This window comes from Eptesicus fuscus, chromosome 3 (assembly GCF_027574615.1).
Source record: "Eptesicus fuscus isolate TK198812 chromosome 3, DD_ASM_mEF_20220401, whole genome shotgun sequence".
Lineage (NCBI taxonomy): Eukaryota > Metazoa > Chordata > Mammalia > Chiroptera > Vespertilionidae > Eptesicus > Eptesicus fuscus.
The window spans coordinates 5,823,656-5,846,007 of record NC_072475.1 but is presented as its reverse complement, the minus strand read 5'-3'; the positions used below and the strand labels follow the sequence as shown (position 1 = coordinate 5,846,007).

Genomic DNA, 22,352 nt, shown 5'->3' with positions numbered 1-22,352 from the left:
ATAATGCCTGAAACTTAAGTAGTTCAGAAATAATTGACTAACCAGAAGCGTAGTTTTGCTGTGTTCTAACATGTAGAGAGAAATGGAAATTAAAATCCCTTCTTTCACTTCAACTTAACAAACAGTGTTGTATTTAACACATTTCAAAGCATTTTCTTCCTCATTTTAGGTGCCACATTGAACTGGAACAGTGACTAATTGAGTGTTCTAATTGCTAGGGACCAACACTGCCAGGAAAGTTAATTGGCTGCTAGACAAAAATGTCACCTTCTATTTATATTTATATTAAACTTTATCATTTACAAAACACTTTCATATGTGTGACCTTAATTAATACTCATGGTGACTCTGGAATGTAGATAAAACATAATTAGAGAAACAGAATAAGAAAGAGCAGGAGACCTACTCAGAGTTGCTCAGTAACATATTTAAGACTCAAATACACATCTTGGGATTTCAGTGCAATTCCGCTGGGTGGTTTAGAAAAGTAACTCATATTGCAGTAGGAAGCCAGGGTGGGAGTGCGGAGAAATTGAGGCAAAGAACTTTGAAAGAATGCTTTTTAAAGATAAAGAAAGAGGATTATTTTAAGTAAGGGCGCAAGAGAGAGAGAGAGAGAGAGAGAGAGCTAAAAAAAGAAGGAGTGGATTTGGTAAGCAAGGTTTGGTAAAAACCCAAGATGAGTCCAGAAATTCTGATCTGGATTATGGAGAGGCTGAGAGAGGGAACCTGAAATACCAGTGGTTCGGGAAAGTCAAAGGATGTGGTTTTGTATAAAGTATCCAGGGACAACCATTGTGGACTCAGACCATGAGAACTTTGAACTAGGGATTTGAGGGCTGAAATTGGTGGGGTACAGCTCGCATTTCAATGCACAGCACAGAGCTAGAAGCCCGTGCAGGTCCTGGGCTTATCCAGTTGGCATGTGGGCACCTTCGAGGGGTGTGGAATTGAGACTGAACTTTCTGAGACCAGCCATGGGATTTGAATTAGCAGATACAATCTTTGGGAACTTTATGAAGCAAGGAAGATGTTAATAAAAGAAAACTCCTTAAAGGATGGGGAAAAGGGGCTTGATGGACAGCATGGAGAAAAGGAGGCAGACGGGAAAATGGGTTGGGAAGGTCAAAACATCCATGGCTGTGACTCAGAAGACTTGGTCTTGAGGCAGACCTTTTGGGCATTTGGGACCAAGAGCTCTCAACCTGGGAACTGTGTGGTGCCCCATGAGTTAAGTTGCTACTAGAAAAAAGGAGGCAAAATGTGGAATTGAGAAAGGGTGCATGGCAATACAAACAGAGCCTTAGTGAGTCTCAGCACCCATGTGATTGATTTGATTTTTTCCCAGCGAATTATGGGTCGTAGACCAAAAAGGAGAAAAAAGTGTAAAGAAGAAGAAAGATAGGATGATACTACTTAAGCAGCTTCTATCTACCCCCCTGGGCTCTCTGCTGACATTCTATTAAGCCCTCCCCCAACATGCTCATGAATTGTGTTTCATTATCACCAGTTTACACATGAAGAAATAGAATCGTAATTAAAGAAATTGGATCAAAAAGCAACTGCTAATTACTGACCAACACCCAACCCGTGTTTCTTTTTATTTGTTCTCCCTCCTATGAGACAGAATATATGATTAATTTGTGAGGGTCCAAACACAGAAAGGTATTAGCCTTACTTAACATTCTTATTAAAGGTGCATAAAGAATAGGAGTTATACATTATTAAGAACAAGAGCATTTAATTGATTAAAGAACAAGAAGAGTCTAAATTAACACTTGGCAGCATTCAGTGGCTCTGCACTGTCATAGAGAAAGGAACTCCCATCATTACAGAGAATGAGATAAGCAGACCTGGAGGTAAGTGACATGTAGCAGATACGTACATACTTCATGTAGGAAGGTTATGTCAGAACCTGTTGCAGGTCACATTGGAAATTTCTGCTCCTGTAATACTACAAGATCTCACTGTCAGCAAGACTCAGAGAATTTGCCATAGAAGGTGATGTAATGAACCAGAGAGTGTAAGCAATGTGTCTCAAAAGGCGATTTGGCATATCCAAAATCATATAAGAGTCTTTTAAATTACATGTTTTCATTTTTGCCTCTATTTTTTATATCTTATGTAAAATATGAGATTTGAGACTTTCAAAACTTTTTAGAGCATTTATACTGCAGACTTGCAATTCATGGCTGAAGCCAGGGAGACAACGTTTGTAGTGGGGAGAGAAGTGATACGATTGAAAATTAGGTCTCTAGGTTTAACCTGTATTTTTTAATGTGCTTCCTGATCTAATGTTGGGAGCAAAGCAACGAGTTACAAATCTGATTTTGAGATTTTTCTGAGAAAATAACTTCTCTAACTAAATTCTTCCTTTCATCATGAAAATGTTTAACTATTTTGGTGGGTTTTTGATGTAAATATGTTTTAAAATAGTTTGGCTATATCTTTTTTTCCATTTAACATATTAAATATAATGTATGATTCAGAGTCTTAATTAAGTGCTATGATTTTTGTTTTGATTGCACAAAAGCTGACTATTAAAGGCCCCAGCACAAAACCTTCCCCAACTGCTGGGCGTGTCGCAATTCTTAGTCTCTTGCTCCCTTTGGCTTGTCAGCCCAGCTTCTGAATGAGCCCTCATCAGTATCCTGCATTCTCAGCATCCGGTTTAGACGAAGAGATGAGATAGTAAGTAGGAGTGTTGCAGCAGTTGAAAATATGATGCGCAATGTCATGCTAAAGGTTTACAGGAAAAGAGCTTATCGAATATTTACACAACTCATTAGCATATTTTCTCTATTACTTTCCCCCCATTTCTTTCAGTCCCACCTTTTATCCAACCCTTTGAGTTTCCGAGATTCTCCATTGGACAGCGGGTCTTCATCCCTTGCGTGGTGGTCTCAGGGGACCTACCTATCACGATCACCTGGCAGAAGGATGGCCGGCCAATCCCAGCAAGCCTTGGGGTGACCATTGACAACATCGACTTCACAAGCTCCTTAAGGATTTCCAACCTCTCCCTCATGCATAATGGGAATTACACCTGCATAGCCCGGAATGAGGCAGCGGCCGTGGAGCACCAGAGCCAGCTAATAGTGAGAGGTGAGTGGGACACATAGGAGGTATGGTGGTTAAGCAGCCAAAATTATGGTGTTTGTTTGAAATAGTATGAATATACTAGAGGCCCCATGAATGAATTCATGCATCAGTGGGGTCCCTCAGCTTGGCCTGTGGGATCGGGCCGAAACTGGCTCTCTGACATCCCCTGAGGGGTCCTGGAATAGGAGAGGGCACAGGCCAGACTGAGGGACCCCACCGGTGCATGATCAGGGCCAGGGAGGGATGTGGGAGGTTGGCCAGCCGGGGAGGGACCACAGGAGGGCTCCAGGGCATGTCCAGCCTGTCTCGCTCAGTCCCAATTGGCAGACCCCAGCAGCAAGCTAACTTACCAGTCAAAGCATCTGCCCCCTGTGGTTACTGCACATCATAGCGAGTAGTTGAGCAGCCTTAGCATATCATTAGTATATTACACTTTGATTGGTTGAATGGCTGACCAGTCAACTGAACACTCAGTATATTAGGCTTTTATTATATAGTATAACTAGAATTCATAGAACTTGCTGTCATCCCATTAAAAAAATACACAAGCATGAAACCAACTATGAGCTTCCCTAAACTCCAAGCCAAGGTTTTATCTGCCTGAAATATGAAGTTTCAAGATATTATCAGAAAAGGAATATGTCTAGATTTTTTTCTAAATGCAAAGAGATCATTGATGATTTTAACCAGGTCAGTAGCATGGCCTGATTTATCTTTCTAATTGTCACACTAGTAGCTGAGCAATGAGTGGACTGGTCCAGAATGCAAGGATAATAAATAAGAGACTATTTCTGAGGTTCAGGCAAGATAAAACATGCCTTGAATGAAGGTGGTAATGGCAGTTGAATTTACAATATATATTGGAGGTGAAGCAAACAAAGCATGTTTATTAAGTGAATGCTGCAAACGAGAGAAAGAGGAATTTATAATGAAGAACGTATTTTACCTAGTAAGGTAAATGGAATTGTCTTCCACATAGGTAGAGATGACACAAGTAATAACAATTATGACAAGGGAAACAATGATGTGGGAGAAACAGAGGGTCTAGACCCAAGGCATTCCAATGTTTAAGGTTCCAGAATAAGAGGAGGAATCAGCAAAGGAGACAGGAAGAAAGAACAACCAGTGAAATAGGAGAAATCCAAGGGACTGTGGGCTCTTGAAAACAAAATAGGAAGTGCATCAAGAAAGATAGGTCATCAAAGCCCTAGTGGGCTTTGATATAGGTCATATATCAAAGCCCACTAGGAGAAAGAAAGAGGAAAAAACAATACTTGGTCATTGAGTTTAGGAAGATGGATATTTTTTGTGGCCTTGAAGAGTGGCATGGCTGCAGTAAATACCTGATTAGTAGGGCTTAAGAAAGGGGGATGAATGAATGTGTGGGAATTCAAGAAAAAGCAATTATTTTCATATTTAGAGGTATGTTGCTATGACAGGCAGCAGAATGTGGAAAAGTTAGAGATGAACATGGAACAAAGGAAGCTTACATGCTGATTGGAATGAGTCAATAGAGAGAAAAAAATATGTGGCAAGATAAAGAGACAATAATTATAGTATCAAAGTCTTTGAATTAATAAACTGGGATTGGATTCTTTGTATCAGTGGAATTTGTTCAAACCAGTATAGTATTAAGCATAGTGTGTGTGTGTGTGTGTGTGTGTGTGTGCATGTGTGTGAGGTTCAGAAGGTAGAGAAGCAACAGAAATGATTGGAAATTTCATGGAGGCAGATTTTGGCTCAACTAACTTGAAACACTAATTTAAAAATTTATTGAATGGGGCCACCAGAGAGTAATAGGTAATGTATATATTCTCCTACTGAAAACAACTATAAAACTGGACAAAAAAATTATAAAGCAACCATTTTCAGGGAGTGGAACAGCAGCACAGAGCTGTGATCATTGAGAGAAGGGAAGTATATGAGTTGAACTCCAAATTCACCCCAGATTTCTTCCTGGAGCACTTTCTAAACCCTGACAGCGGATAACAGTGATCTTTCTGGGTGGAGAAGATAGAAATAGTAATTTAGAACTATTGAGGCTCTGGATTTTGCTGGGCAGAGTACTGGAGAATAAGGAACTGTCCAAATATCAATTACTAAAAATTTGTATACTGCTTCCTTTGAGTCTTTAGCTGATTACTACACTTCATAGGAACATGCTGAGATTCCATGAAATCTAGCAGAGAACAAAAACCAAGAGTATGTGAGATAAATAAAGATCCCAAAGGTTACACAGTACTGGAAAATATTGGAATGCTGACTAACCAGAGTACAGAACTCACGAGGAATTAGCTGAAACCTCAGAGGCCACATACTAAGAATAGGGCTAATCTAGTCCTGGAATAAGGGGTACTCTAGACAAGCCATAAAAAAGCCAAAAGAGAGCCTTGCCAGGATAAAACTTCTCCACCATTAAATTAACTTTCTGCATAAATGACATTCAATACTCTTAAAAATAAAACAATAAAATCCAGACTCTCAATAGCATAGAATATCCACAATGTCTTACACACATTTATTAGATACTTAGAGGCCCGGTGCACAAAATTTGTGCACGGGAGGGGGGGGTTGTACCTCAGCCCAGCTGCACCCTCTCCAATCTGGGACCCCTTGAGGGATGTCCGACTGCCCGTTTAGGCCCAATCCCACTGGACCAGTTGGGGAGGACCAGGCCAGCAGGGGAGGGCAGTTGGACATCCCTCTCACAATCCAGGACTGTTGGCTCCCAACTGCCCTCCCCTACAGGCCTGATCCCCCCCCAACTGCTCTCCCTTGCAGGCCTGGGCCCCCCCAACTGCCCTCCCCTGCAGCCCTGGGTCCCCCCCAACTGCCCTCCCCTGCAAGTCTGGTCCCCCCAAACTGCCCTCCCCTGCTGGTCTGGTCCTCCCAAACTGCCCTCCCCTGCAGGCCTGGTCCCCCCAACTACCCTCCCCTGCAGGCCTGGATCCCCCCCCCCCAACTGCCCTCCTTTGCTGGTCTGGTCACCCCTAACTTCCTACAACTTCCCTCCCCTGCAGGCCATCTTGTGGTGGCCATCTTGTGTCCACATGGGGGCAGCCATCTTTGACCACATGGGGGTGGCCATCTTGTGTCTTGGTGTGATGGTCAATTTGCATATTACTCTTTTATTAGATAGGATGTAATGAAACAAAAAATGTGAACCATAAATAAAAGGAAGGAATTAAAAAAAATTGACTAATGGACACACAGATGTTGGAATTAGCAGGCAACGTTTTAAGGCAGCTATCATCTTCAAGAATTCAAATGAAAAGATGTATGCAATGAGTGAAGGATGGAATGCAAGAAGAGAGCTTTTTTTTTTTTGATATGCCAAAAGGGGAACATCAAGAGACTAAGCTGGAGACCAAGGACCAAATTCATGAAAAGCCTTAAAAATATTGTAAGGTTCTGGATTGTATCAAGAAACAATGAGCCAAAGCCGGTTTGGCTCAGTGGATAGTGTCGGCCTGCGGACTCAAGGGTCCCAGGTTCGATTCCGGTCAAGGGCATGTACCTTGGTTGCGGGCACATCCCCAGTGGGGGGTGTGCAGGAGGCAGCTGATCGATGTTTCTCTCTCATCGATGTTTCTAGCTCTCTATCCCTCTCTCTTCCTCTCTGTAAAAAATCAATAAAAAATATATTAAAAAAAAAAGAAAAAGAAACAATGAGATGCATTGATGATTTTAAACAGGGAAGTCACTGCCATCCAATTTGGGTCTTAGAAGGATCCTTCAGGTCATTGTGTGAGAATGGTGGCAGGTAGACCATCTTGGAGGTTGTTTCAGAAATCCAGATAAGTACCATTATCAGCCTTGTCTTGGGTTGAGTTCCTCTGAAAGCAGAGTGTGAGGTCCAGAATTAACTGCAAATCTCATACTTGATATGCAGTTCCTGCATCCCAGAATGAGAAAATGGAAAATAAGATGAGAAAGGAAGTACAAGTCAATAAAAGTTGTTTTAATAAGCTAGTTGATGCTGTGGGAAACTGATGGTCATTTGGGGGCGGGGGTGGAAATCCTCCAAGGAATCACAAAGAACAGTGGTTCTCCAAGCATGGATTCTGGACCGGCAGCCTCAGCTTCATGGGGGAGCTTATTAGAAAGGCCAAATCTTGGGATTCCACCTCAGATCTACTGACTCAGACTTTCTGGGGATGGGGTTCATCAATTTGTGTTGTAATCAGCTCTTTGGGTGATTCTGATGCCCTCTAATGTTTGAGAAGCACAAGCATTGAACTTGCCCTAGAATTGTCCTACAGGATTGCAGGATGGAAAGGCAGGGCATTTATCCCATATCCTGTCCTTCAATGGTGTATGATTGTCTCCCACATTTCTGGGTTGCATCAGTGAAGGTGAGTAAGCATTTGAGACTTCAGAGAAGGCCCTAAAACAACAAAGAGAGACTCATGGTCCTGCGTAGTAGGGCTGGTTAAATGTGTGGAACTGTTCAGCCCAGGGGTGCTGAAACCAGATAGCCAGAAGGTTTGTGGCACTTTACCATGCACCCTGTCTACCTGTCATGACTAGGGCATGGCAATGAAAATACACAGAATTTGAGGATAAATTATATATTTGCCAAGAATCATCAGTACCTATAATAAGAGATGAAAGAGGGATATGAAAGATAATTCTCAATTTTATGGGCAATTTCCATCTGTAATTACCTTACACTCACAATATGTCAATGGTTATTTCCCATGCAAACCTCTTTGATCAGTTTTTAAGTGACATCCCTTTGGATTAAAACCAAATTAATGTGAGTGGTCATGGATCAATTATAATTAGAGATTCTTCCAGAGGAAATACAAGAGATTAGTTACCTGCATATCTGACAAGGGGTTCCTTGCTCTTAGCAGAATTTGAGCCAAATAGATCATAGAATGTAGATGACTGCATATTTGCCTTCTACCTCAGCAGGAAGAATCTGGCATGATGTCTTACACTTTGTAATTTATCCTTGAGGTTGATGGATTATTTTTATTAGAAAAATTTGCTCTATAAATTCTCTAGCATTTTCCTAGAAATTCACTGTGAGGTAGTCCTCCCTGATCACCTGATTTTAAATATATTTACATTTTATTAAATATACTTGACTCAGAATATCATCTAAATGAAGTAAAATTGCTTCCAGATAAGCAATATTGAAGAGATCCGTTGACTGTGTAACTTATTTAACTTGTGAGTTGGGAACTGTGTTTGTTATGTTAAAGCTGCACATACCTAAATATCCTAAATTAACCAGCACCCCTGCAAGACTCAGTCACTGTTCTGAAAACATTTATAATCTTAGTTCATTTGATCCCCACACCAATCCTATAAGATGAGTGATGTCATTAGTCCCCGTTTACACATAAGAAAATTAAAGTTAAAAGACATTTGATAACTTGCACAAGATCATCTGACAGGAAGTAGCAGATTTAGAGATTTAACCCTTTGGCTCCGTACTCCCTGCCTTCATTTCATTGTCTCTTCCAGAAACACGGGGGTGGGTTCCATTGACAGCTGCTTCTTGTGTCTTTTTTTTTTTTAATGGAAAATGACTTGAGCAGACACTTCTCAAAAGAAGACACACAGATGTCCAATGAGTACCTAAAAAGGTGCTCATCAGAAATGCAAATCAAAACCACAACAAGCCATTAGGATGACTACTGTATTAGTTTGGTAGGGCTCTCGTAACCAAATACAACAGACTGGGTATCTTAAACAGCAGGCATTTATTTTCTCACAATTCTGGAGGCTAGAAGTCCTAAAGTGTTGGCAAGTTTTGTTTCTTCTGAGTCCTCTGTTCTTGATTTGCAAATGGCAGCCTTTTCTCCATGGGGGCACATGCCTGGTTTTTGTCTGTGTGTCCTAATTGTCTCTTCTCATAAGAACACCAGTCAGATTGGATTAGGGCTCACCCTAATGGCCTCATTTTTATTTGATATTTTTCTCCCCTCCTTGGTTATTTTTTGGCCAAAGTGACCTTCACTATGGCTCAGTTAATTTCAGTGTGCTTCTAAGCTCCTTGTGAACCTAGGCTCTGATCTTCCTCCCAGTCATTTCATGTGGTGGCTGGAACTCCTGTCTACCTACATGTACATACAGGTTCATGTTTCTGTTTCAGAATGAAGAATTCTGAAAATTGCAGGCACACAAAGTTAGCTTTCCAATGAGTTGTGAGAAAGAGAGGAAGAGCACCCATATTTGCTAAGTGTGTAATATAGACAATATAATCCGTTTCCTCTCACATAATCCTGCCTCCTTGAAAGCCCATCCCATAATTCATCATTGCCCTGCTGGAAAAGATTCCAAGATTCTAACACCTGCAGATTCTATTAGAATCCATATCTTCTCCTTAAGAGAAGACTTGAATGCTCTTAAAATCACAATACCTTAACTCAAAGCGCCTCCTTTCCCTTGGCAGGTATGTTTTCAATGATGTTTTGCAGAAAAATAGAATTTTTCCAACACCACACAAAACTCAAGCTTCTTAAATAGCTATACTATATAATTTTAATCTTCTTCTTAAATAGCTATACTATATAGCTTTAATCTGTTTCTTAAATTGCTATACTATAAAGCCATCATGGTACCTCACGTCAACTAGCCTCCACAGTCCCCCTTTGGCCCAGAAGGGTGCTGACATCAGGAATAACGGTCTATGTGTCTTCATCATATTTTTGAGAGAAGTTCAGTAATATGCTTTGTTCTTTATCCTTTAGGGAATGCCTTTTCATTCTCCCTTCATCTCCTATTTCAGGAAGAGTAATTATCAAATGCTTTGAGCAGTTCACACCAAGAGGAATACTTAATCTTGATAATTACTCTTTGATGAGCAAATATGTTTTATCTCTTCTTCAAATTGTGGTTCCGATTCTATTTTCCATGGAGTAGATTCCTGAAGATCTTCCAAAACAAATCAAAAACAAAATGTCACAGTCCCTTGGTGTAGCCCAACTCCCACACTCTAGTTCTCCCCAGTGCAAAGTAACTCCATCTGAAAAGCTCATTGATATAAATAAGAAAAGTTGCCTGCAGTGAGATAGCGTCCCTAATTTGTCCCAAATTGCAAATGCTGTTTTTTTAATTTCCATATATATAAAACATTCTTTGTGTTTTAATGTTCACTAAATTGTTGGATTTCTTAAAATCATACCTTTAATGAGTTGTGGTCTGGTCAGAATTACTGGTGACATTTCTCTCTTTTCAGTTCCTCCCAAGTTTGTGGTTCAGCCACGAGACCAGGACGGGATTTATGGCAAGGCTGTCATCCTCAATTGCTCAGCCGAGGGTTATCCTGTACCCACAATCGTGTGGAAATTCTCTAAAGGTATGAAGTTACTTGTTTGCATGTTGTCTGTCATACATATGCACATTCCAAAGAATTAGATGAGAATTTGTAGTCCTTCCAAAGATGTTTCCTGTAAGTAGATATGTCCCCAGCTCCACCAAGTCTGTCTTTCTTTCACACATACCACTAGTAGTCAGCCTCCGTGTTTTATTCAGACCATGACGGTATCTATTCGTGTATAACACGACCTGGAAAAGATCGTGAATGGGGAAGCAGGTTACGCCTGTAATTTATTTCAGCACCTGGGACAGTTCTGCGTTGCCTACAGATACTGCATAACCATGCTGCTTGGAGACCACTGCAACCCCTATAGGGGGAAGTACAAGTAGAAATCATCAGAATTGCTCATTTTGGAGCTTTATTTCCCCAGTATTTATACATATGAGATTCAGTGGTTTTAGAAGGTTGAAAATAAGGTTTTTTATTGTTTTATTTAACTGGTCACCTTAGATTATACAAATCACATACAAAAACAAACACATCCAATGTCTATTTTGAGCTTTCATTTCTAAGCATGCTTTCTCTTCAAAGGCAAAGCAGCAGTTTCTTTCTAAGGTAACACTGTAAACAAGGCATGAATAGAAATGTGCAAGGTGTAAACTAATGGGGAAACCATTCTGGACACTGTAAATATGACTTACGTCTATCTTATCATCTTCCCCATGGAAGGTTCTTTAACTACGTGTATGAACATGCTGGAAGTTGTTTTTGTGTTCTCATTTAGTAATTTACTTATCAAATAGTAGTTGAGGGTCGAATATATACTAGTTGGATAAACAAGTGAATTTAATCTTTTTTGTAACAATCTGGGACCTACTGTATATGTTTAATTGTTATGAGTGTATTTATTTATGTTTATTTAATCATGGTTTGTATTCTGGATGTTTCTGTTTAAAATACAGTGTTGCATTTTTCTTACTATGAAAATAACAATAATATGAAATAAACAAATGGCACACTTCCCACAATCCCTTCTAGTGTATTTCCTTCCAGGAAAAAGGAAGAGAGGGAGCCCAGAAGGTGCTGGACACCATAGACACCATTGGGTTGCAGGGAAAATCAATTGAATTCTTTTATAAAAACCTCTGAGGCTACTCCCTGCAGCATGCCCCATCCACTGTCCATATAAAAGTGGTTTATTCACAAATACAAGCCTATTATTCAGAGTGTCTGCCCACGTGACTTCTTATTTTGAAGCCCCATGGTGCATTACATGGGAAAAAATCAACATCATACATTGAATTTAGTTTATATGGATGTGCATGCATGTTATTATGAACATTTTCCATGATGCTTTTCTTCTTCAAAATTATTTCTAATGTTTGCCACTGTGGATGTTCCCTGCCTCCCTTAGGTTGTGTCCAGTTTCTCAGAACTATAAACACCACGGCAATGAGCATCTGTGTAGGTTAATGCAATGTGTATAAGTGTGGTTGCTTTCTCCCACTAAATTCCTAGCAATAAAATAGCATGAGCACATTCAAGATTTGGGTCTGTACAGGCCCAGAACCCTTTGGAAAATGTTAGCGTAATTTACACTCCCACCAGCAGGATGAGGTTGTGGGTGTCCCTGCATTCTTGCCAATTAGATAAGATCTTTTTATTCTGTCTTCACAATGTGATGAGTGAAATAGTTTTCTGTTTTAATTGCATATTTAGATCACTAATGCTATTGAAAGTGTTTTGTTCTATGTTAACTGACCACTTCTGTTTCCCCCTTGGGAAATTTCTTATTCATGTACTTGCACACATCTCTGTGTCTTATTTCTTTGCAAAAGTATTTTTCACAGGTTAAATAATGCTTTGTCTGTCATAGACATTACATACATTTATTCCTTCCCATTATTGATGTGCAAATTAAGCTACAGTAGCCTATTATCTTTAGATTTCATGTGTCATATAAAATCATCAAAGAAAAAAATTATAAATGGCAACCAACTGAATTTTAAAAGAGTTAAGTTCCCTGAAATAAAATCATTCAAAGATGACTACTGCAAACATTTTTTGCTTAGCCTTTCAGACCTCTCCCCAGGCATAGATAGATAGATAGATAGATAGATAGATAGACAGACATATATTTCTGACTTATAATCTTTTTTCTTCAGTTAACAATATGCTAAGAGTGTCTTTTCTTGTCAACAAATATGGGAGTTAAATATGATTTTTTAATGTCTAGAGTTTATATTAATACATCAATAAGTACATCTACCTACTTTTTGCCTTTGTTAAGATTAAATTCAGTGAAATAAACCACAAGGAGTCTGGATGTAGATAGTTCGGGACTAGTTTGTTTTCTCCTCTAAGTCACCAGGGACCCAAACTGGTTATATCTCTCTGAGCTGGTGTTGCTCAATGGTTGAGTGTCTACTTATGAACCAGGAGGTCACAGTTCAATTCCCAGTCAGGGCACATGCCCAGATTACGGGCTCGATCCATATGGGGGCCGTGTAGAAGGCAGCCAATCTATGATTCTCTCTCATTATTGATGTTTCTCTCTCTCCCTCTCCCTTTCTCTCTGAAAACAATTTTAAAAAGGCTCAGTGGCCATTTCCACATTCCCAGAGAGGAGGGAGAGCGAAGGGAGAGGGCTGCCACTCCCACCTGAGTCAACTCCCTTGTCGGATCTTTCCAGAATGTGTCATTAATCAATTCTGCTAGCATCTCCCTGGCTAAGTCACCCTGAGCCATAGTGGGTCTGCAAGCTGTGTTGCAGCTGAGCACACTGACTTCATGACCACAACTTGTGCTAGGCCACCGAGTAAGAGGGGAGGATGGGCAAGTTATTTTTGTCACATAAAAGGAGCCGCATCTGATGTGGCAATTAGATGTGTCCAACACTATTGCTGGATATTGTGTGTTTGCTTTTTCTAGTTTTTCACTGTGATAAAAATGTCATAATGACTTCTACCTCCTTGACCTTTGTAGATGTGTCCGTTTTGTCCTAGGGATAAATTTCTACACGTGAAATTGCTGGCTCAAAGAGTAAGCAGTTTCTATGGCCTTCAGTATGCAGTGACCACTGGCCAGAATTTTAATGTGCACACTCTCCCACAGTTCACCGCATTGCCCGCCTTACAACCAATGAAATACCAAGCATTGTGCTTATTTTTTAATGTTCCCTAATCGAATATAGAGATATTGCATGTTGTTATTCGAATTATCCAAATAATAGAGATACTTCTTAAGAAAAGTGTAGCCTTGTTTATGGAACGATTTCCAATGATCAAATACTCACTCAGAGCACAGATGCGGCTCCTTTTTATGTGACAAAAATAACGCAGACAAAACAGACTCTGCCTGTGGCTCTGAGAGATGCAACAATTCACCCCTGGGCTGCAGCATTCCTGAGTAAATGCAGTGGCTTCCGGGCAGCTGTTGCAGAAATGAAACAATCTTTACTGAGAATAATGTTATTACATTTTTTGACCTTGGGTCTGGATACACGAACTCTAAGACATTCAATTCTGCCTCCTGATTTTTTGTTCTTTTACACAAACAAATGAGGCCTCTTATCTGAAAATTTAAAAAAATTGTTTTAAATCAGGGCTTAACACCCTGGTGGGCCTCACCTGTGCTCCCAGAAATGCACAGCTAAGCACATATATGTCATTAATGGTGGAGAGAACGGGTTTCAGTAACTGTCTTGACCATGGCTATCCCCTCGTTAGCTGCTGAGGGCCAGGAAGGGGCTGCTAATGAAAGAGATTGCCGATGCATAGCCCATGGCCTGCCTGGGCTTCCGTTGCTCTCTGGCTGCCCACAGCCAGGGCCACTTCTGACCTCCAGGGGAGCTTTGGTCATGGGAATGTCCAAAGACGAGAGTCCGAGTGTGCCTGGGTTTTGGGGGTGGGAGAGGAGTGGAGAATAGTTTGCATTTAAAATTGGGTCATCTGCCCTGGCCATTGTGGTGCAGTTGGTTGGGCATCATCCTGTGCACCGAAAGGCTACCGATTTGATTCCTGGTCAGGTGCCACTCACTGAAATGGACAAACTCCAGGAGAGCTCACGAGGCTGGGGTCAGGGTCAGGAGTCTCGGCCTCTCTCTGCTCAGAGTCACAGCCATGGTCCGCCTCTCCTTGCCCTTCTGTCTGTACACTTCTCAGTATACAGGGCTGGTTGCTCAGTCACCTATTTTATGGCTAACGTTTTAGCTATTGTGGTGCCTACTTCCATGCAAAATGGAGTTTATATTTTCTATTTCTCTTTCTCCCATTTGCTTTTATATGGTTTCCAGGAAGAGAAGAAATGCTGGTTTTATGCTGCCATCCTTAAATCCCTATTGTTTATCTATTAATCTTTATTAAATTTTTGGGCTTCATTTTAGAAAAATAAGGAAAGAAAGAATCTAAGAGAAGTAGGAGAAATTATCAGTTAAGATTGTGGGCTAAGTTCAGACACACACACCACCATCTGGCTGCAGGAAAATCACTTAACCCACATGAACCAGCACTTTCTCATATGTGAAGCCAATAGAATAAGGGCTTAATGTGATGATTAAGATGATTCATAGAAAGCATTTATTATTATGGTGCCTGGCACACAGCGATGAGTCAATACGTATTAGCTGTTATCATCATCATCATTATTGTCATTATCATCCACTCACATGGCTAGCCAGTTGTCCTAAAACCATTTACTGAATAGCCCAACCTTTCCCCAAGGACTTGAATTGTTTTATAATCTATGGGGGAAAATGTGTCTACAGAAGTCTGTCCTTTTATCCCTCTGTTACGCAGACCTATCTATTCTGGCATCATGACCACATAAATCGGAGGTTCATCTCTCCCTAATATAATTTAGTATGTAATACAATTATACTCTGTTCATTATTTTTTCTTTTCAAAACTGTCATAGATAGCTCACATGGATTTCTGTTAACCTGTTCTGTTGCCTTGTGTGAACAATCTATATCGTATGGAAATGGATTATTCTTCCCATTTCATGGATGAGGGAATTAAGGCTGCAGAGAAAGTAGACTACAGGCCAGTGAAGACTTAAGAATGGAAGACAAGACGAACCTATATGTGCTGCTGCCTTCCAAGTGGGCCCCCTTGGTGACACTGAGCTATTATTTTCCCTCTTTTCCCACTCTTCCCACTCCCTCAGTCCTTGTGAACATGGATAGGCATATCTTCTCAATAAATAAGGAAGGTCACACAGTGTTAGCATAGCCTGTAATTGGGTATGTGCCTTACATAGCGCTTTAACATTATCTTCTCATGTCATAGAGCATCCACATTGTCCCCACTTGACCCCAGCTGTCCTCAGAAAACGGACCGCTTTCTAATTAATGACTTCTGGTTTCTAGAGTGTATCTTTTGGCTAATTACCCAAAGTGTTTACTTACGCTAACCAAATTATAGAATGTTGAATATTGTATGAACTCTGTTAAATTTTGCTCTTTATAATAAATGATGAATTTAAAGTCGATGATGGATAATTTTATCAAATTGTGAGGAACTTCATGTCCCTCAAAAAAAAAAAAAGTACTAAACCTTGGGACTGTCACCTTATTCTTTTTAGCAAAAAGCATGATCAGGTTTATAAATGGTGTCACCCTGCATGTTAGGTTCACTTTCTGTGAAAAAAAAAAAAAAAAAGAGGGGGGCGTGTTTTTCAAATGCATTTATACTTTATTTCTGTCTTCATTCAGACCTTTTCCTAAGGAGGCAGTTTCTCTCTCCAGATAGGTATTAATAGATAAGACTTTTTCACTGTTTAATTGAGATGGCTTAATGTTAAATTTCATATTGTAATTCATTAGTATAAATGCATCAAATATTACAAATGTTTTTCTGGTGAAAATTATTTGAGGGAAAGAAAACATGTATTTTTGACATGAACAGTCCTGTAACTTTTTCATATTCTATCAGCATTTCATTAGATTTGCCGGGTTTTTGTAATTTAGGGTTTTACATAAATCCCATAGCATTTTGAGATTTCCTGGTTTGATGCCTGATTTATATATCATTTTAGTCCTGCATTTGTCTGAATTTTCAGGTTGTGTGTTTTAAAGATCAGACTCCCAATTTGCTGTTAACTTTGAGAAAGGCATCGATAGCCTTTACAGACTTTAAAACTATGGACCCAGTTTAAACACTTCAAACTTATAGCCTTCTCTCCTGTTTTTAAAGCTTCAAAGTACCTCTCATCCATAAGAAGCAATTTTATAACTTATAAAACTAAATCCTTAAAATGCACAATTAATTTTTATAGAAGAAAAATAATGATCATCTTAATAGATGACAAAAAGGTAGCCAGTGATATTCAACATTCAATCCTGATTAAAACAGCAAGAACAAAAAAAAAATAGACATGTTTTTTATAAAATAGAGATATAGAAACATTTTTAAGACCCAAAGTTCTTTGGCAAATGAAGAAGAAAAAGACAAAAATCTAATAGACTCATGAGCAAGGAATATGAATGGAATGTTCACTAGAGGGCAAGTACACAGAGCTGATAACTCATGAAAAGATGCTCAAGCACATCTATAAGCAAAACAGGCAAGCAAAAAATAGTTAAACTATGCACATTTAAAGTGAGATGTATACTGTGTTGATAAAGACCAAAACGATTAGTAGTGTACATGGATGAGGAAACAATTAACCCCCCAGCTGGCCCTGTTGAACTAAAATTGGCACATCTTCTATTAAGTAACTTAGCAACTCATTTTTAACATTTAAATGTGCAGACTTCCCCTTCAAGGGTTAACCCAAGAGATTGGCTATCACTATGTCCTCCTCTCTATTGATGGATTGATTGACACGTGGAGAAGTTCATTGCAAGATGGCCTTGTTGTGGAGTAGGAAAGACAGAAAGTTGACTCGTCATAAAGTGATTAAACCATTAGAAGCAGAAAATAATGAACAATAGCACAAAATTATTTGGGAGTTTTCCAGCTATATTTGTGTTACTCATTTTCAATTTTAGTTTTGCTGTGGAAATAGAACATAATTTATAATATTTTTATCTGATAGAATATACTGGAATTTATTTTATGGCGTACAGTGTTGTCACTTTTTATTTTATTTATTGATTAAGGTATTACATATGTGTCCTTATACCTTCATTGCCTTCCAACCCCCACTCCACTCATGCCCTTACCCCCCTGGTGTAGTGTCCATTGGTTAGGCTTAATGCATGCATACAAGTCCTTTGGTTGATCTCTCCCTCTTACCCCCACCCCCCCCTACCTTCCCTCTGAGGTTTGATGGTTTGATCGATGCTTCTCTGTCTCTGGATCTGTTTTTGTTCATCAGTTTATGTTGTTCATTATATTCCACAAATGAGTGAGATCATGTGATATTTATCTTTCTCTGACTGACTTATTTCGCTTAGCATAATGCTCTCCAGGTCCATCCATGCTGTTGCAAATGGTAGGCGTTCCTTCCTTTTTATAGCAGCGTAGTATTCCATTGTGTAGATGTACCACAGTTTTCTGATCCAGTCATCTGCTGATGGGCAGTTAGGCTGTTTCCAAATCTTAGCTATTGTAAATTGTGTTGCTATGAACATAGGGGTGCATATATCCTTTCTGATTGGTATTTCTATTTTCTTGGGATATATTTCTACAAGTGGGATCACTGGGTCAATGGGAGTTCCATTTTTATTTTTTTGAGGAAACTCCATACTGTTCTCCCCAGTGGCTGCACCAGTCTGCATTCCCACCAGCAGTGCACGAGGGTCCCTTTTTCTCCACATCCTCGCCAGCACTTGTCATTTGTTGATTTGTTTGTGATAGCCATTCTGAAAAGTGTGAGATGGTACTTCCTTGTTGTTTTGATTTGCATCTCTCAGATGATTAGTGACTTTGAGCATGTTTTCATATGTCTCTTGGCCTTCCTTATGTCCTCTTTCGAAAAGTATCTATTTAGGTCCGTTGCCCATTTTTTAAATTGGGTTGTGTATCTTCCTTTTGTTAAGTTGTATGAGTTCCCTGTAAATGTTGGAGATTAAACCTTTATTGGAGATAACATTGGCAAATATGTTCTCCCATGCAGTAGGCTTTCTTGTTTTGTTGATAATTTCTTTTGCTGTACAGAAGCTTTTCATTTTGATGTAGTCCCATTTGTTTATTTTCTCTTTAGTTTCCATTGCCCTAGGCGCTGTATCGGTGAAGATATTGCTTCAGCATATGTCTGAGATTTTGCTGACTGTGGATTCTTCTGAGATTTTTATGGTTTCCCATCTTACGTTTAAGTCCTTTATCCATTTTGAATTTATTTTTGTGTATGGTGTAAGTTGGTGGTCTAGTTTAATTTTTTTTGCATGTATCTGTCCAATTTTCCCAACACCATTTATTGAAGAGACTGTCTTGACTCCATTGTATGCTCTTGCCTCCTTTGTCAAATATTAATTGAGCATAATGGTTTGGGTCATTTTCTGGGTTCTCTATTCTATTCCATTGGTCTATATGTCTGTTCTTGTGCCAGTATCAGGCAGTTTTGAGAACAGTGGCTTTGTAATACAGCTTGATATCTGGTATTGAGATCCCTCCTACTTTGTTCTTCTTTCTCAGGACTGCTGCAGCTGTTCGGGGTCTTTTTTTTATTCCAGGTGAATTTTGGGGGAGTTCATTCTACGTCTGTGAAATATGTCATTGGTATTTTAATGGGGATTGCATTGAATCTGTAGATTGCTTGGGGTAGTATGGACATTGTTGTCTCTTTTAATAACTGTTATGTTTCTATACAAAACTGATATATATTCTGTTATTGCAGGGTGTGTAGGTCTATAAATGTCAGTTAAATTAATTGATAGTGATATTGAAGTTTTTATATTTAAAATATCTCTTCTTTTGCCCCTCTCTTTCTTCTTTTGAGACTATAAGTATTTAACATTAGAACATTTGATATTGTTCCAGAGCTCTAGGACCATTTGTTATGTATTTTTCACTCCTTATCAGTTTTTATTTCATTTGGGTTATTTCTTAGCTTTGAGTTCATGAATTATTTCCTCCACTGTGTCCAATGAGCTTATTAGCTTGTTTAAGGAATTATTCATGCCTATCATTGTGTTTCTTGTTCCTCTCATTTTCTTTATCAGTTTTCTTTGTATTAACCATAATTATTATAAACTATAATTAACTATCTACACTAATAAAAGAGAAACATGCAAAATAACCATCACTCCACTACACCCACCAGCCAATCAGGAGGGAATATGCAAATTAGAAGGCGAAAGATGGCGGCCACCCAGCTGCTCCAGGTGCAGAGTGGCCGGGCAGGGCAGGATGCCTGCTATGAGAGGGAGGGCAGGGGGCCGAAGGGATCTACAGGAGCGGCACTCTGGCCACAGCAAAGACGAAGACTGCAGACTCCAGAGTCTGCAGCGAAGACGAAGACAGTAGTCTGCAGCGAAGATGGCAGACTCTGGCCAGAGTCTGCAGCAAAGACGAAGATGGCAGACTCTGGTCAGAGCCTGCAGCGAAACAGTGAAGACAAACATGGCAGACTCTGGCCAGAGTCTGCAGTGAAGATGGCAGATTCCGGCCTGAATCTGCAGTGAAGACGGCAGACTCCAGCTGGAGTCTGCAGCGAAGACGAAGGTGGCAGACTCTGGTCAGCGTCTGCAGCAAAGGCGGCAGACTCTGGCCGGAGCGAAGGCCTGGGTCCCAGTGCCAGAGGAAAACCGGTGCTGAAAGCCAAGGGAAGGAAGGCCTATTGCATGAATCTCTTCATGCAACGGGCCTCTAGTAGTAAACTATAATTAACTATCATAAACTTTAATTATAAACTAGATTGTTAAAATATTAATCATCCTATCTAATAAAAGGGTAATATGCAAATTAACCATCACTCCATCACAAAGATGGCGGCACTCATAGCCACAAGATGGTGGCGCCCAGGCCTCTCAGCCCCACTGGAGTCCCTCAGTCCCAGGGGAGTGGGCAGCAGGAGTGGCCTGGTGGAATGCTTGCTTTGTCACCACAACGACGAGGCAAGCGATCCGCGCCCGGCTGTGGATGGGCCTCTGGGCCGCAGAGAGCCTCTGGGCAGTGGGCACGGAGCGGCCAGGCCCCACAGAGAGCTACTGGCGCACAGATTCATGCACAGGGCTACTAGTAATTATTATAAACTTTCTGTTTTATAAGTTCTGTTCATGTTTCCTTCTCAGGTGTTTTTTGGGGGAACATTTTTGTGTGTTTCTCATAATATTTTATTGAATTCTGGCCATGGTGTATGAAAGAGTACTTACTTCCAGACCTTTACTTTTTACCTGCTTTTATGCCCATGGCCTGGTCCTCCCATCCTGAGCCAAAGATGAAATTGTTTATATAACCCAAATCTACTGGCAGGGCTTTCAAGTCTTTGCAACTAAGTGTTTCCCTAGTGGCCTGTGGCTTCAAATTTATGATTCATTCAAAGACAAATACGACATCATAGTCTCTTTTTCATTGTTAGAATGGAAGTGACATTCTTTTGTCTTTCTTCATCCTTAACAGCAATGAAACCCTATTTTTCATGTATCCTCTCCAGCAGTTTTATTTTGATAGAAACGGCCTGTTGTAAGGATCCTGCTTGTCCTCCGTATTCCGTGTGAAAGTTCCCCTTACATACACTGTTAATCTCCTTTAACTCTTTGGTGGGGCAGGAATATCTGAAGCAGAAAGAAGGGATGGGAAGGCGCAGCCATGGTCTCTGCCCCTCTGAACCAAGAACATCAATAGGTGGATAGTCAGTTTGGTGTGAAGACGCAGAAGTGCCCCCATCTCCTGTGACTGCTCACTGGTTCAATCCCATGGAGGTTCCAGGGCCAGGGAGACCAGCAGCTCCTCTCTGGAACACACCCCAAGCCCACGCTTTGGGCTTTCTCCAGGAAGATGGAACTCATCCGCAGCCCTGGGCCCTCTCCCCAAAATGTCAGTCTCAGGTCAGAGATGAGAGAAGCCCTCACACCCTCCTAGTTCCGCCCATGTCCCAGGAGAGGGGCAAGCAACATAGCAAGCCAAGCCAAACTGCCACTTCCCCAGAAATCACTCAAGACATTCATCTTCTGTTATGTTATTTCTAACATATGTTTTTCAGAACAGTTTTATGTGGCTCTCTCATTCACATTATGTCGTAGCTGTGTCATTGTCTCCTTGAGTGCGGGACCTCTGAGGAGAGGGGTGCTTTACTGCGATGATCTGACTTATTTATTTAAATAGCATCAAACGACATTAATGTGTTTCTAGACTAGAACTCAGAAGAGACATCTGCAATACTTGTATTGTCTTTGTAGACTTAGCTGTGTGTAGGAGCAAGGTCCTCAGATACCATATCCCTAGAGCGCTTGTGTTTACATACTTATATATGAAGTCCTTGGGAACACAGGGAATGTATTGAGTGCAATGAGAGGCAGCTATTTCTGTAGTCATTCTACAGTGATGTCTGAATAATTTATCAGGTACTTAATACCCATTAAATTTGTCTTTTTATGTAGAAACTATCTGTAAGGCTTCTTACTCTTGATCTCAGAGTTTGAAATGCTGTCATTTTAAATAAATGTATTTCTCTCCAGACAAGAATTTCAATGTTGGAGGAAAGAAAAGAAAACACACACATGGTGTATCCCGTGACTGTCATGTAGGCTATATGATAAATGTCCATCACTTATCTCCATTATTCTGGGTGAACATGGACTCATTGACTCCCCACGTGTCTTCGCGTTTGCATCACTGTTCCTCCTTTTTATTTCATTCCAGGGGCTGGGGTTCCCCAGTTCCAACCAATAGCCCTGAACGGCCGGATTCAGGTGCTGGGCAACGGGTCGCTGTTGATCAAGCACGTGGTGGAGGAAGACAGCGGCTACTACCTGTGCAAGGTCAGCAACGATGTGGGCGCAGACGTCAGCAAGTCCATGTACCTCACAGTGAAAAGTAAGGAAGAAGACGATTTGTTTTACCTACACAGGTCTTTGGGGGCTGACATT

The 22,352-nt window shown here is 40.4% G+C and overlaps 1 protein-coding gene across 1 annotated transcript in view; it reads left to right on the top strand.

The window, feature by feature from the left end:
* Positions 1–22,352, top strand: part of DSCAM (DS cell adhesion molecule) — a 373,478-nt gene that overhangs the window by 210,215 nt on the left and 140,911 nt on the right. The window contains exons 9-11 of the mRNA XM_054712828.1: positions 2,827–3,105; positions 10,298–10,417; positions 22,126–22,299. Of these exons, the coding sequence (XP_054568803.1) occupies positions 2,827–3,105; positions 10,298–10,417; positions 22,126–22,299 (573 nt within the window). The remainder of the gene's footprint in view (positions 1–2,826; positions 3,106–10,297; positions 10,418–22,125; positions 22,300–22,352) is intronic.